The following is a 17184-nucleotide window of genomic DNA, read 5'->3' as shown; positions in this document are numbered from 1 at the left end:
TGGTACTGCAACCCATTATTATTTACAAATTAAAAAATATAGATTTTCATTTTAAAATCTAAATTTAGCTAGTGCAACGTATAGATGGAACTGCCTGGGCTTCACTAATAACGAGTTGGCCCTCATCATGGCAATTAATATAGAGTTGACCGTCACCTCACCATTGCTACTAGTATAGAGCCTCGACATGGCCATTAAAGTGGTGGTAAACCCTTACAAACCACTTTGACCTACATGTAAGCCTAGATTAAGGCTTACCTGTAGGTCCAAGAAATATCTCCTAAACCTACACAGTTTAGGACATATTTACAAAAAGACAGTCACTGCTGTCAAAGGTGCACTATATGCGGTTAGTGGCAGCTCCCGTGCGCATGCGTGGGAGTGACGTCATCGCTGCTCCGGCAAGGAGAGTGGCCGGAGCAGCGATACCTGGAAGAAGATGGATGCTCCGAGCTACAGGGGACATCGGCGACATCGCTGGTTCCTGTGTCAGGTAAGTGACACATAATGGGCTACTATGCGATGCATAGTAGCCCATTCTGCTTTACCTTTACAGGGAGACAAAGAAGAAGTAAACCCATAGTTGAACCTCGACATGGCCATTACTACAGAGTTGACCCTCGACATGGACATTACTACAGAGTTGACCCTCGACATGGCCATTACTATAGAGTTGACCATCATCAAGGCCATTACTATAGGGCTAGCCCTCACCAAGGCCATTGCTATAGAGTTGACCCTTGATATGGCTATTATTATAGAGTTGACCCTGGTCATGACCATTACCTTTTTAGAGCCGGTGTCCCCAGACCACATCATGAATTTATGGAGCTGGCTTTGTACACTGGGCACATGGTGGAACAGAAAAGGGTCTTCACCAAACTCTTACAACAAGGCTTGAAGAGCACAATTGTCTACAATATCTTTGTATGAGATATCACCAGTACTTTTCACTGGAAACACATGAGCTCCATCATTTGGAGGTGGAGGGGCACATACCTTTGGCCATATATTGTACATGTGCACACAGGCAATGAAAGTATACATGTTTCGGGATTATGGGGATTTGTCTAAAAAGACTAAAGGTGGTCTTAGAATGTTAGAACATGCAACCCCCAATCAATGGCCAGCTCACCTGTGTCTACATTTCCCACATCGCTCAACCCATTGTGTCTGCTTATCTAATGCACTCCTCTTGGCCTCATTCATGATGAAGTTGAGCCATGGTATCCTGATGCTAAATAAATCAGTATGTAGCATGCCCTCACCAAACTCTACAGCTGCGTGGGTATTCTCCATTCCGCACCACCTCCTCCGCAAGGACAAATGCTTGCAGATCTTGAGGTTGTTGCTCCCAGTTTTCGCTGGCATCTGGTCCATTGGCAGCGCTCTCTTCCACACTGGCAACAGGCGATGGTGCCTGTGCAGGTTCCGCCCTGTTGCTCCTTCCAGCATCCTCCACACCTCCCGCCAGCCGCTGCTCCCTACTGATCAGTTCCCGGATGTCCAAGATGAGTCGTGACAGTTTGGAGAAATTGCGTGACTGCTCTATGCAGGGAAGGCGCATTGGCTGGGTCAGGTCTACTTCCAGGGTTGGCCATCCAGCTGGGACATTAAGGTCTCCCTGAATACAAAGAGAACAAATTCATAATGTACGTCCGCACCATTATAGGGCCACTACACAGATGACAACTATACATTGTACTTTACATCTGACCTCTGGCCTTCTCTTCAGTCTTGAACAGTTGTACAGGCTCCTCTCCTGGACTGAAATGGCTTACAACAATTTCACTGCACACTGCGAGCTTCTCACAACAAGCATTAGAAGCTGCAGCAAGTCACATAGAGCCTGCCAAATTTCCCAGCTGGAGGACTTACAGCATCTTCTAGCCCTTTCCTCCCCAGCCTGACTGTCCCTGGCCAACCCCTTGCATTCAGAAGGCTCAACAGAGCATGTAGGCCCTACGTAGTAAGGTCTGTATGCAAATACAATGTGTAACAAGTGTGTAGGGTGCTGAACTTCAACACCACCATATAGCTAGGTATCAGCAGACAGAATAGGGTACAATGTCAGATATTGGGCAAATCCGAGCAGCCTCAAAATGATCACTGGGATAGTGGGATAAGGACAGTAATTAATAATACACTAGCCAGGCGCTCCAGTGGAATCGCATATGAACAGTCTGTGGAATGAGTGGTATGCAACCGGCTAGATGACAGTTGATTCCAAAGCCCCAAATCCACAAGAGACAGGATGTCCAGTTCAAGTAATGATTTATTGCAATGAAAAGATAAAAAGTCTTACATGGGGCATCACAGTGTGTACCAGTTGTTGAAAGAACCCAGCCTGAGGTCGGAAGGGATGTGCCGGAGGGACTCGGATGACAGATGGGATCCGTGACAGGATGACGACGGCTGTGGCAGAGGAAACGGGTGAACTCTTGTCACTGGAAATCACATCACCAGAACCAGGAAGCCTACAGCCGCACAACGTAGACCACTGGAACACACCAAGGAGGTGCTGACAGAACAACATGCTTTGGGGTAATGCCCCCTTGTCAACTCCCAATGGGCTAACCAGCAAGGCAATCTTATATACCTATATCAACTGGAACGGCACATCCCCTTGCCCAGAGATAGGCAAATCAACTACCAGTGGATAACTAGATTAAAAAACAGCCATTATAGCAAGAACTATACAGCTGTCCCAATATAAGATGATTAAAAAAATGAACAATAAAACTATGATGTAATAAAAAATAGAGTTACAGTGATATTATCCCACCAATGCTTGTTTAATACAATACAAATACCAGAAAAAAGTACTGGGCTGAAGCTCATGATATAAGGAAAGACTAAAGGAGATGCATGGAAGGGAGAGGAAAAAAGGAGGGACCATTATCAGGGGTTACATCCATCCACACCCACATGCCCATGCTCATACATACAGTGCCTTGAAAAAGTATTCACACCCCTTGAAATTTTCCACATTTTGTCATGTTACAACCAAAAACTTAAATGTACTTTATTGGGCTTTTATGTGATAGACTAACACAAAACGGCACATAATTGACAGGTGGAAGGAAAATTATAAATGGTTTTCAACATTTTTTACAAATAAATATGTGAAAAGTGTAGCGTGCATTTCTTTTCAACCCCTTTTACTCTGATACCCCTAAGGCCCCTTTCACACGTGCGGACAGTATGTCCGTATTTCATCCATCCATTTATGGATGAAATACGGACATACATGCATTCCTATGGGATAACGGGTGTCAGCGGATGAAAATCTGCTGACACCTGATATCATCCGTCTCCGCTATGGTCCAATTCTTATTTTTCTATCCATCTGCAGAGCGGATCGGATGAACATGGACAGACGGTCCGTGTTCATCCGATCCCCCATAGAAGAGAGCGGAGATCTGACAGGGCGGTCCCTGCACAGTGTGCAGGGACCGCCCTGTCATCTTCCGGCTCAGCGTGGATAAACAGAGCAATCCCCGCTGAGCAAGCGGATGTTCACAGGGCGGATCATCACGGATCTGTCCCGTGTGAAAGGGGCCTATCTAAAATCTAGTGGAACAATTTGCATTCAGAAGTCAACTAATTAGTAAATACTTAGTAGTCCACCTGTGTGTAATTTAATCTCAGTATAAATACAGCTGTTCTGTGAAGCCCTCAGATGTTTGTTAGAGAACCTTAGTTAACAAACAGCATTATGAATGACAAGGAACACACCAGACAGGTCAGGGATAAAGTTGTGGAGAACTTTGAAACAGGGTTAGGTTATAAAAAAATATCCCAAGTATTTTACGTCTCACTGAGCTCTGTTCCATCCATCATCTGAAAATGGAAAGAGTATGGCACAACCGAAAACCTACCAACACATGGCCGTCCACCTAAACTGACAGACCGGGCAAGGAGGGCATTAATCAGAGAAGTAGCCGAGAGGCACATGGTAACTCCATGTGCCTGAAGGAGTTACAGAGATCCAGAGCTCAGGTGGGAGAATCTGTCCACAGGACAACTATTAGTCGCGCTCTCCACAAATCTGCCCTTTATGAAAGAGTGGCAAGAAGAAAGCCATTGTTGAAATAAAGCTACAAGAAGTCCTGTTTGCAGTTTGCGAGAAGCCATGTGGGGGACACAGCAAACATGTGGAAGAAAGTGCTCTGGTTAGATGAGATCAAAATGTTACTTTTTGGCCTAAAAGCAAAACGTTATATGTGGAGGAAAACTAACACTGTACATCACCCTGAACACACATCCCCACCGTGAAACATGGTGGTGACAGCACCATGCTGTGGGGATGCTATTCTTCAGGGACAGGGAAGCTGGTCAGAGTTGATAGAAAGATGGATGGAGCCAAATACAGGGCAATCTTAGAAGAAAACCTGTTCCAGTCTGCAAAAGACTTGAGACTGGTAGGATAGAACCAATGTTATGATGGAGTGCTACCTTTGTCATTATTCTTGCTCCTCTTCCTTATTCCTCCTCCTCCTCTTCCTCCTCATTCCCTGCCCCTTCTTTGTCTATGCCTGCTCACTTGGCTGTCGTTCCTTATGTTCAATGGCTAATATTTGGCCACAGATGCTTTAACCAGTTGCCGACCGCCGCACGACGATGTAGGTCGACAGAATGGCACGGGCAGGCATATGGGCGTACCTGTACGTCCCTGCCTTCCCGCGGGTGGGGGGCCCGATCGGGCCCCCCCCCGGTGCCAGCGGCGGTCGGAACCCGTTCAGGAGCGATCCGGGATGAGGGGGCGGCCATTCGTTCATGACCACCCCCTTGCGATCGCTCCTGACGAATGGAAGTGCAGCGTGACATCACTTTCTCTCCTGTAATGTAAACACAGGCAGAGGAAGTGATGTAATCTCTCCTCTGTGTCGGTATTTTTCGTTCCGGCACCGAGGAGAGAGGATCGGTGAGTTGCACCAACACTACACAATACAGTAGAACATGCCGGGCACACTCTCACCCCCCCTTCACCCCCCGATCACCCCCCCAATCACCCCTGCACCCCCAGTCACAGTGACACCAATTGCATTTTTTTTTTTTTGCATTTGTCATTTGTGTGTCATTTGTGTAATTTGTGACTGTAATAACTGTTAGGGCAGTTAGGGTTAGCCCCCTTTAGTTCTAGGGTACCACCCTAACCCCCCAATAAAGGTTTAACCCCGTGATCACCCCCCGTCGCCAGTGTCATTAAGGCTGGGTTCACATTGCAGCGGTTTATGAGAACGGATGTGATTCGCACCGCACTGCACTGCAAATCACATCCGATCTCTGTGCGATTCGAGTTCAGCCATACAGATAGTATGGCTGAATTCGCATCGCACCCGCCGCACCCGCTGCAAACTCGCACGGGACCCTTTTTTTGGTCCGCAGCAGAATCGGATCGCATGGGTGTTCACACCATGCGATCCGATTCCTGTCCGAGTTTGCAGATCGCACTGCGATATGCGAACTGATCTGGGGGTGTCATTAACATTTCACTGACACTCCCAGCAGTTCGCATAGGGCAGTGTGATGCGGGAACCCGCCGCGGATTCGTGGCGTTCCCGCATCGCTCCAGTGTGAACCCAGCCTAATAAGCGATCGTTTTTCTGATCGCTGTATTAGTGTCACCGGTGACGCTAGTTAGGCAGGTAGGTATTTAGTTTCGCCGCAGCTTTTTATAGCGCCAGGGACCCCCATATACTACCGCATAAAGCCCCCTGATTGCCCCCTAGTTAACCCTTTCACCAGTGATCACCAAATAACTGTTACAGGTGACGCTGGTTGGTTAGTTATTTTTTTATAGTTTCAGGGCACCCGCCATTTATTACCTAATAAAGGTTTAACCCCCTGATCACCCGGCGGGTGATATAAGTTTGAGGGTCAGATAAGGTCTGCGTCGCCCCAGGCAGCGTCAGGTTAGTGCCAGTACCGCTAACACCCACGCGCAAAGCATACACCTCCCTTAGTAATATAGTATCTGATCAGATCTATATTAGCGTCGCCAGCAGTTTAGGTTTCCCAAAACGCATTGTTAGCGGGATCAGCCCAGATACCTGCTAGCACCTGCATTTAGCCCCTCCGCCAAGCCCAGCCCAGCCCACCCAAGTGCAGTATCGATCGATCACTGTCACTTACAAAACACAACGCACATAACTGCAGCGTTCGCAGAGTCAGGCCTGATCCCTGTGATCGCTAACAGTTTTTTTTTGTAGCGTTTTGATACAGTCGCTGACAGCCTAGGTGCTTTTTTACCTGTGAGTCTCACTAGTGTACCCCTAAAATTAGGGGTGTCTACTTTCCAAAATGGGGTCATTTGGGGGGGTTTGTGCCATCTTGGCATTTTATGGCCTTCAAAACTGCGATAGGTAGTGAGGAGTGAAGTCAAAAATGTACGCCCTTAGAAAGCCTGAAGGCGGTGCTTGATTTTCGGGGCCTCGTACGCGGCTAGGCTCCCAAAAAGTCCCACATATGTGGTATCCCCGTACTCAGGAGAAGTAGCAGAATTTATTTTGGGGTGTCATTTCACATATGCCCATAGCATGTGTGAGCAATATATCATTTAGTGACAACTTTGTGAAAAAAAATAAAAAAAAAATAAAAGTGTGTAATTTTCCCGCAACTTGTGGCAAAATATAAAATATTCCATGGTCTACTTTCTAAAATGGGGTCATTTGTGGGTGTTTTGTGCCATCTTGGCATTTTATGGCCTTCAAAACTGTGATAGGTAGTGAGGAGTGAAATTACAAATGTATGCCCTTAGAAATCCTGAAGGCGGTGCTTGGTTTTCGGGGCCCCGTACGCGGCTAGGCTTCCAAAAAGTCGACCACATGTGGTATCCCCGTACTCAGGAGAAGCAGCAAAATGTATTTTGGGGTACAATTCCACATATAACCATGGCATGTGTGAGCAATATATCATTTAGTGACAACTTTGTGTAAAAAAAAAATAAAACATTTTTTTTGTCATTATTCAATCGCTTGAGGCAAAAAAATAAAATATTCAATGGGCTCAACATGCCTCTTATCAATTTCCTTAGGGTGTCTACTTTCCAAAATGGGGTCATTTGGGGGGGTTTTGTACTGCCCTGCCATTTTAGCACGTCAAGAAATGAGATAGGCAGTCATAAACTAAAAGCTGCGTAAATTCCAGAAAACGTACCTTAGTTTGTAGATGTGACAACTTTTGCGCAAACCAATAAATATACAGTTATTGACTTTTTTTTACCAAAGACATGTGGCTGAATACATTTTGGCCTAAATGTATGACTAAAATTGAGTTTATTGGATTTTTCTAATAACAAAAAGTAGAAAATATCATTTTTTTTCAAAATTTGCGGTCTTTTTACGTTTATATCGCAAAAAATAAAAATCGCAGTCAGTCAAATACCTTTAAAAGAAAGCTCTATTTGTGGGAAAAAAAGGACGCAAATTTTGTTTGGGTACAACATTGCATGACCGCGCAATTACCAGTTAAAGCAGCGCAGTGCCAAATTGTAAAAAGACCTCTGGTCATTGACCAGCAAAATGGTCCGGTCTGAAAGTGGTTAAAGATATGTAGATATGTTTGGAGCAGTATATTATTGCTATTGTTCATATGTTACAGTATTGGTTATGTTACTCTCCATGTTTTGGCACCCTCCATGTCGGATGGTCAATCGGACCTCATGGGGTATACGATGATCGTTGCTTATTTGAGCTGGTTTACCCCTCTTATACTTTTTCTATGCCTGTTATCAAACTGTGTTTTCTTCATGCAATCTGCATATACAAATAAAGATTATATAAATATAAAAAAAAAAGACTTGAGACTGGGGCGGAGGTTCACCTTCCAGTGGGACAACAACCCTAAATATACGGCCAGGGCTACAATGGAAAGTTTAGATAAAAGCATATTCATGTGTTAGAATGGCCCAGTCAAAGTCCAGACCTAAATCCAATTGAGAATCTGTGGCAAGAATTGAAAATTGCTGTTCACAGACGCTTCCCATCCAATCTGACAGAGCTTGAGATATTTTGCAAAAAAGAATGGGCAAAAATGTCTCTCTCTACATGTGCAAAGCTGGTAGAGACACCTCCAAAAAGACTTACAGATAGAATTGCAGCGAAAGGTGGCTCTACTAAGTAGACTCAGGGGAGCTGAATACAAATGCACACCACGCCTTTCACATATTTATTTGTAAAAAAAAAAAAATGAAAACCATTTATCATTTTCTTTCCACTTCACAATTATGTGCCAATTTGTGTTGGTCTACCACATAAAACCCCAATAAAATATATTTAGGTTTTTGGTTGTAACATGACAAAATGTGGAAAATTTCCAGGTGCATGAATACTTTTTCAAGGGACTGTATGTGTGTGTATTAAACTGTGGATTTCCGCATCCTTGCTGAGGCCATTTGGGGAAACGGTGTTTAATTTATGGATCCAAAAGGTCTCACGTTTACACAACACCGAAAATCTTTAACTGGCAGTGAGAGACTTATCAGGTATGCATTTGATGGCAAAGATAGTGAAGGCACCTGTGTCCCTGCCATGACACAAGGTGAAGTGGCGTAGGACACTATGCTTGTCTGAACGATCTTTGAAGAACCTATGGTGCTCACAGGTTCTCTTACTAAGTGGGCGTATAGTGCACCCCACATACAAGTGACTGTAAGAGCACCTTAACCCATAGATCACATAATTCAAACGTGATGACCTGTTTAATATTGGAAACATTACAAGTCCCCCGAAACATGGTTTGTCCAATAATTTCAATACTCCTGCATCTAGAGTTGACCCACGAGGGAGGGGCAAATATTACGAAGAATTTCTGCAAATCGGTTGGTGGTAACTCGTATTTACATTATATGAGTTGCCACCACCCCGCCTGGAAGGATAATATCCCCTCTGGCCAGTTCCATCGACTAAGAAAGAATTGTTCGAAGGTGGAGGACTATACAGAACAGAGCTGTCTTCTCAGACAAAAATAAACGCTATCCTAAGGAGTTAATACAAGAGGCATATTCTAAATTCCTTAATAGCCCAAAAGACTCCATATCAAAACTAAATCTCCTGAGCATAACATCACACATTTCACTACAGTATTCAACAGTGATTACCAACAGTGTTTTCGAAACAATGGCATATTTTACAGATGGACCCCAAATTGGCACCTGTCATTTCCGACACACCCCGTATCACCTTTAGAAGGGCCAAGTGCTTTTGAAGAATATTATTGTGCGCAGCAAGTTAAGTGAAGCCAATAAGGCCAAACAGGAAGATATTCGATTTTTCTTTGATAATATAATGGGCATTCTTAGATGTGGTAAAACAAGGATGCCTCACAAACCACAGGGGGGACAAACCACATTTTGAGATAGGACTGGAAATGTTTAGAATATTAAACAGTTCATCATATGTTCTACGGATTATGTGATCTATGCGTTACTGTGCTTTTGCGGTCTCTTGTATGTGGGGCGCAATATACCCCCACTTCATAAGAGAATCGTTGAGCACCGTAGGGTAATTGAAGATCGCTCAGACAAGCATAGTGTCCTACACCCCTTCACCTCATGTCATGGTGGGGACAGAGGTGCCTTGAAGGTATTTGCCATCGAATGCATATCTGAGTCCCTCACTACCAAAGATTCTCGGTGTTGTGAAAACGAGAGACCTTTTGCATCCATAAATAAAACACCTTATCCCCAAATGGCCTCAACGAGGGCCCGGAAATCCACAGTTTAATATAATTGTGGTTGCACACACATATCCATGGGCACAGTTATGTGGGTGCGGATGGATGTAACCCCTGATACTGACCCCTCCTTTTTTCCTCTCCCTTCCATACATCTCCTTTAATTTTTCATTATATTATGGGCTTTAGCCAGGTACTTTTTTCTGGTATTTGTATTGTATCAAACATGCATTGGTGGGATATTATGACTGTAACTGTATTTATTATTACATCATAGTTTTATTTTTCATTTTTAATCTCCTCATATTGGGACAGCTGTATACCGTAGTTATTTTTGTTATAATGGCTGTTTTTTAATCTAGTTACCCACTGGTAGTTGAATGGCCTATGTCGACGAGCCTTGAAACATGTTGCCCTGACAACAGATGTAGTTAGTAAATCCTTGGAGCGTTCCAGTGGTCCACGGTGTGCGGCTGTAGACTTCTGGGTTTCATCGACGCAAGTCCTCCATTTCCTCTGTTGCGGCTGGCGGCCTGCTGTCATAAATACCATTTGTCACCGGAGTCCTTTCCGGCACATCCCTTCCGCCCTCAGCCTGGGTTCTTCCAACAACTGGTACACAATAAATCATGACTTGAACTGGACATCCAGTCATTTGTGGATTTTGGGCTTTGGAATCATCTTTCATCTAGTCCGTTGTATACAGCTCATTCCACAGACTGTTCTCCTGCAATTCTGCTGGAGCGATTGGCTAGTGTATTATTTAGTACTGTGTGCAAATACAGCCTGCCTAGGAAAGCCCTCTGCTCCAGAATAACATCCACCCATCAAGGCATTTTAAAATTTGCATAGCTCCTCCCACGAGCCAGTCCACTGCTTACATCAGGACTGAGGGCTCTCTCCCCAATAGAGTTTCCCTTTTATCGGGGTCCCCCTTAGACTCCTTGCTTATATCAGGATTTCCATCAGAGTCCCCCTTACATTAGGGTCCCCAAAAAAGCTTCCCTCGCCTAAATCAGGGTCACCATCAGACTCTTCGCTTAAATCAGGATCCCCATCAGAGTCCCCCTTACAATATGGTACCCAAAAGAGTCCACCTTACATCCCGGTCCTCATTAGTCTCCCTACTTAAATCAGGGTCCCCATCAGACTCCCTATTTACACCAGGGTGCCCCTTGAGTCTCCCTACTTACACCAGGGTCCCCATCAGTCTCCCTACTTACATCAGGGTCCCCATCAGTCTCTCTACTTACATCAGTGTCCCCATCAGAACCCCCCACTTACATCAGGATGCCCATCAGACCCCCTACTTACATCAGGGTCCCTATCAGACTCTCTACTTACATCAGGGCCCCCCATTAGACTCCCCACTTACATCAGGGTCCCCATCAGACTCTACTTACATCAGGGTCCCCATCAGACTCTCTACTTACATCAGGGCCCCCCATCAGACTCCCCACTTACATCAGGGTCCCCATCAGACTCCCCACTTACATCAGGGTCCCCATCATACTCTCTACTTACATCAGGGTCCCCATCAGACTCCCAACTTACACCAGGGTCCCCATCAGGCTCCCCACTTACATCAGGGCCACCATCAATCTCCCTACTTATACCAGGGTCCCCATCAGACCCCCAACTTACATCAGGGCTCCATCAGTCTCCCTACTTACACCAGGGTCCCCATCAGACCCCCAACTTACATCAGGGTCCCCATCAGTCTCCCTACTTACACCAGGGTCCCCATTAGTCTCCCTAATGACACCAGGGTCCCCATCAGTATCACTACTTACACCAGGGTCCCCATCATACTCCCTACTTACACCAGGGTCCCCATTGCACTCCCTACTTACACCTGGGTCCCCATCAGACCCCCAACTTACATCAGGGCCACCAGCAATCTCCCTACTTACACCAGGGTCCCCATCAGTCTCACTACTTACATCAGGGTCCCCATCAGACTCCCTACTTACATAAGGGTCCCCATCAGACCCCCAACTTACATCAGGGTCCCCATCAGACTCTCTACGTACATCAGGGACCCCATCAGACACGCTACTTACATCAGGAACCCCATCAGACTCTCTACTTACATCAGTGTCCCCATCAGTCTCCCTACTTACACCAGGTTCCCCATCAATATCCCTACTTACATCTGGGTCCCCATCAGTCTCCCTACTTAAACCAGAGTCCCCATCGGTCTCCCTATCTACACCAGGGTCCGCATCAGACTCCCTACTTACACTAGGGTCCCAATCCGATTCTCCACTTACATCAGGGTCCCAGAGTCCACCCTTATCTGGCGGTGAGGCAAATACCGCCCATTCCTAAATCAAGTCCCTCCCACCAGCATTCTACAGCCCAATGTAGTACCCTCAGTAGGCTCTGGCATTGGACTGCTAAATAATGGGAGGGGCTTACCTCTAGATAATAGCAGGGCTTAGAGAAAGTTGGGCAAAAGTATCAATATACAGACATGAAGAAATTAAATACTCTCAGTGTATGGCCAATCCCACCCCCCCCCCCAATATCCCCCCGGAATATCCAATATTCTTCCTTATAGAAAAACACATCAGGCTCCTGCTCACCGTTATTTTTGTGGCCTTTGCAGTCATCCCCTGGAAACTCAGCATGACTATCTCCAGGCCATGGCTTCCATATGTGCCCTTGAAAAAGCCAGGCTTTACCAGATCATCCGGCCGGCTAGGTGGGTGATATATCCGGCGATAAGTAAGGCAATTGCTGCAAAGAGACACAAAAGAACAAGATAAAAAGGATAAAGAAGCCAACCATCTACTTCTTTGGTGTCCACATATGTCTGACACAGATCAGCCCCTACTTGCTACAAAGTTACAACGCATAGACTGATCACTGGGAGAGAGGAGACTGCTCCCTCCTGCTTGCAGCAGACTTATGACATCATCGCATTTTGTGATAGCATTGGGCAGGTGACAGGTCCTCTTTATGGAAATATTGGGGGTAAAAAACAAAAATGAATATTTTTTATTTATTTTATATAATATATTTTTTACACTTTTTTCTTTACTTAACTTTATTGCTATTGCAAGGGGCAAATAACCCCCCATATGTAATGGGTAATATATTAGCTGTAATGGAGGACAGTGAGGAAATTGATAGTCTAATAGGCTAACAAGCCCCCTATGTTATTGCATTGGGTAGGTGATAGGCCATTTTTATAGAGACATTGGGGGGGGGCTAGACCCCATTGTCTTCATGAGGAGAACCGGTCACCTGCCCAATGCAATAACATAGGGGGCTTGTTCACCTATTAGACTACCAATTTCCCCTCTGTCCTCCATTACAGCTAATTAAGCACAGGTCATGCTTGATTAGCTGCATCCTTGGCTCCAGTAACCAAGGAGTTGCAGCTGTAAACCCAGAAATTGGGTAATACACATCTCTTCTGGATTCATCTTAAAGGGGATCAGGGAACAAATGTGTAAAGCTATTTGCCGCAGTCTTGAGCATACCCGAGGAAGGGGAGGGCCTGGGAAGCACCGCACGTGGTGGCGGTGAGGAGGGTGTACCATTCAGAGCCCTATAGAAGTGATTATAAACAGGATCACTTTCATGTAAAAAGCCCTTTGCTGGCTCTACAAATAAATAGCAAGCTTATGGCTGCTGCTTGCTTTAACCCCTTGTATACCGCACCGTTTATGAACGTTGGTTGGTAGACGAGGTGAGACTTTTCTGATAAATGATACTGTTCCTGTATATTATGACAGGTCAGAAATGTATTCATGGAAACACGGAAAGTTACTGGCAGGTGCACTTGAACCTTTTACCCAGCTTGAAAAAAACAGCCACTAGAGGGAGCTCTTACAAAGCTGAATTTGAAATAGAACCAGGCAAATATGGATCAGAAGTGTCCTATCAGGAACTATCTTTAGGTAAACATTATAATAGCTGAAGATGAGACTCACTGAAAACACATCACCATCCCCTATTCAATACAAATTCCCAGAGGGGGAGGAGGAGGAAGAAGAAAGGAAGGAAAAGAAGAAAGAAGAAGAAAAAGAAGAAAGGAAGGAAGGAAAAGAAGAAAGAAGAAAAAGGAAGGAAAAGAAGGAAGGAAGGAAAAGAAAAGAACAAAAGAAAAAGAAGAAAGGAAGGAAAAGAAGAAAGAGGAATAAGAAGAAGCATTTTTCCCCAATGTCCTCTCACTTACTCATATTGGCAGATATAGATGAATTTCATCAGGATGAGCTCCTGCATATGTTCATGGAAAATATCGTCCAGCGTCCTCCCCAAGTCATCTCGCAGCCACGTGCGAAATTCCTGCTGGCAAAAATGTTAAAAAGCGCAAGATAGTTAATACATCGATATGTGGGGATGGCTGCGGAACGAGAGATGACAGGTCCTCCCTTACCTCCTGCCGTCCTCCGGACATTCGGTGGTAGTCGGTCTGAAGGCATTTGGTACAGAACTCATCCTTCTTCACCATCTGTAGCAACAATGTAATTGGTTAGCAGTGGCAGGAACATATGTAATAAATTAGCAGGAAGCGAATACTTGATAATTATGTTTATTATGATATTCCTGATATTATGATAAAATTATGATGATGACTAGTTTTGGAACAGGAAACATGTATTTTCAGTAGGGACAAGATTTAAAGCGGAGGTCCACCCTAAAGTGGACCTTCCGCTCATCGGAACCCTCCCCCCCTCCAGCGCCACAATTGGCACCTTTCAGGGGGGAGGGGGGTGCAGATACCTGTACAGTACAGGTATCTGCACCCACTTCCAGGATAGCTCTCTGCGGAAAGGGGCGTATATTATGCCCCTTTCCGAAAGTCCCCCGCTGCCTGCTGGGAAACACACGGATCCCAGAGGCAGCGGGTCCATCCCTATTGTGCAGCGCAACTCGCGCATGCGCGGTAGGGAACTGGGAAATGAAGCCGAAAGGCTCAATTTCCTGATTCCCATACCCAAGATGGCGGCGGCAGCACCCGAGAGTCGATCGAGAGATCGGCTTCGGGTGCCGACATCGCGGGCGCGCTGGACAGGTAAGTGTCACTATTTTAAAAGTCAGCAGCTGCAGTATTTGTAGCTGCTGCCCTTTAAAAAAAAAAAAAAAACGCGGAGTCCCGGCGGACTCCCGCTTTAATACAGAATAGACAATATGAGGATCAAGTGATTTCTATTAATTTCCTGTCCTGATGAGACAACTGGAAGTGAGGGGAAATCCCATTTTAAAAAGGCCCTATGTGCTTTTATATTTGTCTTCTCTATATATAATACACACACACACACACATTTATATATATATCTATATATATATATATATATATATATATATATATATATATATAAAATACACTCTTCAATCAAATGTGCTTTAAAATGCATGGTTTTCCCTTTCATGAACAAGAAAATAATGGCGTTTGCTGTTGGACTGGTATAAAAAACGCAATGGGGCTGGTATGAATTCTTTCCAGGGCTGGTTTTTATTCCCAGTCCGGCCCTGGTCACATGACCATAAGCCCCACCCTGCCTCACCTTCCAGCAGTTCAAATCCTTTAAAGGACCGGCGGCAGTTGGCACCAAGGGGTTAAACAACAAAAGTGCATCAAAAACTGATCAGTTTTAAAGGGCCCTAAGTGTATGGAAACCCAAAATCAATTATTGAGTATATCTGGCATCATATCTCACTGTATACAGTTTATAACAAAACAAATTGAATTTCACAGTTTCTTACCTGGAGATCCTGCCAGCAACACCACTTCCTGTTGCAGATGACAACCCTAAGCCACAATTTACATCACCGTTGTCACCCTGCCATGGAAGCTACTTCAGTTGGCTGTTGGGTTGTATACATGATAGACAGCCCAATGGCCCAATGGCAGGGTGCACACAGCAGGCCGACAACACTGCTGCTAATTGCAAACTGGTGACTTAGCATTGTAAGTCCCCATCAGGAAGTGCTGTTACTGGCAGGATCTCCAGGTAAGAAATTCGGCAAAAGATTCACACAAAAGGATTTGCTTAAAGTGGCCTAAACCCATCAATTTAACGGATTCTCAACAGTTACATTTAAAGCGTGTCAATAATGCTAACTGACACAGTTGCTTGTGCTCTCAACCAAACTGTCAAGCCATCAAATGACTGGTGACATAACTGATCACATGTGCAGCATAATGGCAGCTGCAGATAAATAGAGCTAATATGGCAGCTCCCCTGGCTGTAAAGGAGAGAAGGGTTTAGTTCCACTTTAAGAAAACTGTATACAGAGAGACTTGATGCCAGACATAATAAATATAGATTTGGGTAATACATACACATTCAGGGAACTAGGATCACCATCAAGCTGCCATTGCTAACCTCTCCTCCTGGAAAAGCGAGCTGCCTGGCTGTCATGCTGATCCTCTGGCTCTGAGCCTTTCTCTTGCACTGACCCAGAACAAGTACACAAATTAGGAGGAGATCTGCTTTCATTTGCTCCATGCTTGTTCTGGGTCACAGCCAGGTCATCTGTATTTTCAGAAGCCACCACCATGCTTCACTGTAGGGATAGTATTGGCCAGGTGATGAGCAGTGACTGGTTTCCTCCAGACATGACGTTTGCCATTCAGGCCAAAGAGTTCAATCTTTGTTTAATCAGACCAGAGAATTTTGTTTCTCATGGTCTGCGAGTCCTTCAGGTGACTTTTGGCGAACTCTAGTTGTGTGCCTTTTACTGAGGAGTGGCTTCCGTCTGGTCTGATTGGTGGAGATGGTTGTTCTTCTGGAAGGTTCTCCTCTCTCCATAGAGAAACACTGGAGCGCTGTCAGAGTGACCATCGGGTTCTTGGTCACATCCCTAAGGCCCTTCTCCTCCGATCGCTCAGCTTTGTCGGGAAGCCCACTCTCCAAAAAGAGTCCTGGTGGTTCCAAACTTCTTCCATTTACTAGTTGATGGAGACCACTGTGCTCATTGGGACCTTCAATGCTGTGGAAATTTTTCTGTACCCTTCTCCAGATCTGTGCCTCAAAACAACCCTGTCTTGGAGGTCTACAGACAATTCCTTGGACTTCATGGCTTGGTTTGTGCTCTGACATGCACTGTTAACTGTGGGACCTTATATAGACAGGTGTGTGTGCATGTCCAATCAACCGAATTTATCACAGGTGGACTCCAATCAAGTTGTATAAACATCTCAAGAATAGTGGAAACAGGACGCACCTGAGCGCAATTGTAAGTGTCAAGGCAAAGGCTGTGAATACTTCTGTACATGGGATTTTTTTTCGTTTTTTATTATTAATAAATTTGCAAATATTTCAAGCAATCTTCTTTCATGATGTCATTATGGGGTATTGTTTCTAGAATTTTGAGGAAAATAATACATTTAATCCATTTTGGAATAAAGCTGTAACATAACAAAATGTGGAAAAAGTGAAGGGCTGTGAATACTTTCCGGATGCTCTGTATTTTACAAAGTTACTTCCCTGGAGGCCCAGCCAGTAGCAGCAGCACTTCCTGTTGCAGGATGACAACCCTAAGCCA

General features: G+C 45.0%; 1 protein-coding gene across 3 annotated transcripts in view; it reads right to left on the bottom strand.

Moving 5' to 3' along the window:
• The window catches only part of LOC143928452 (F-box only protein 31-B-like), a 71889-nt gene that overhangs the window by 23275 nt on the left and 31430 nt on the right, over positions 1-17184 (bottom strand). For 2 of the 3 annotated variants that reach the window (XM_077453341.1, XM_077453342.1), the window contains 4 exons: positions 14069-14143; positions 13868-13977; positions 12267-12420; positions 1269-1624 (listed from right to left, as the gene is read on the bottom strand). In XM_077453341.1, coding sequence (XP_077309467.1) covers positions 1269-1624; positions 12267-12420; positions 13868-13977; positions 14069-14143 — 695 coding nt within the window. Of the gene's footprint in view, positions 1-1268; positions 1625-2305; positions 2712-12266; positions 12421-13867; positions 13978-14068; positions 14144-17184 lie in introns of those variants that run through there. The other variant, XM_077453343.1, reaches the window with a different exon arrangement.

Source organism: Lithobates pipiens, unplaced genomic scaffold, assembly GCF_037356315.1.
Source record: "Lithobates pipiens isolate NorthernLeopardFrog02 unplaced genomic scaffold, aLitPip1_a1.2 Scaffold_10, whole genome shotgun sequence".
Lineage (NCBI taxonomy): Eukaryota > Metazoa > Chordata > Amphibia > Anura > Ranidae > Lithobates > Lithobates pipiens.
Note: the sequence above shows the minus strand (reverse complement) of the source record. Positions and strands in the feature narration are given on the sequence as shown.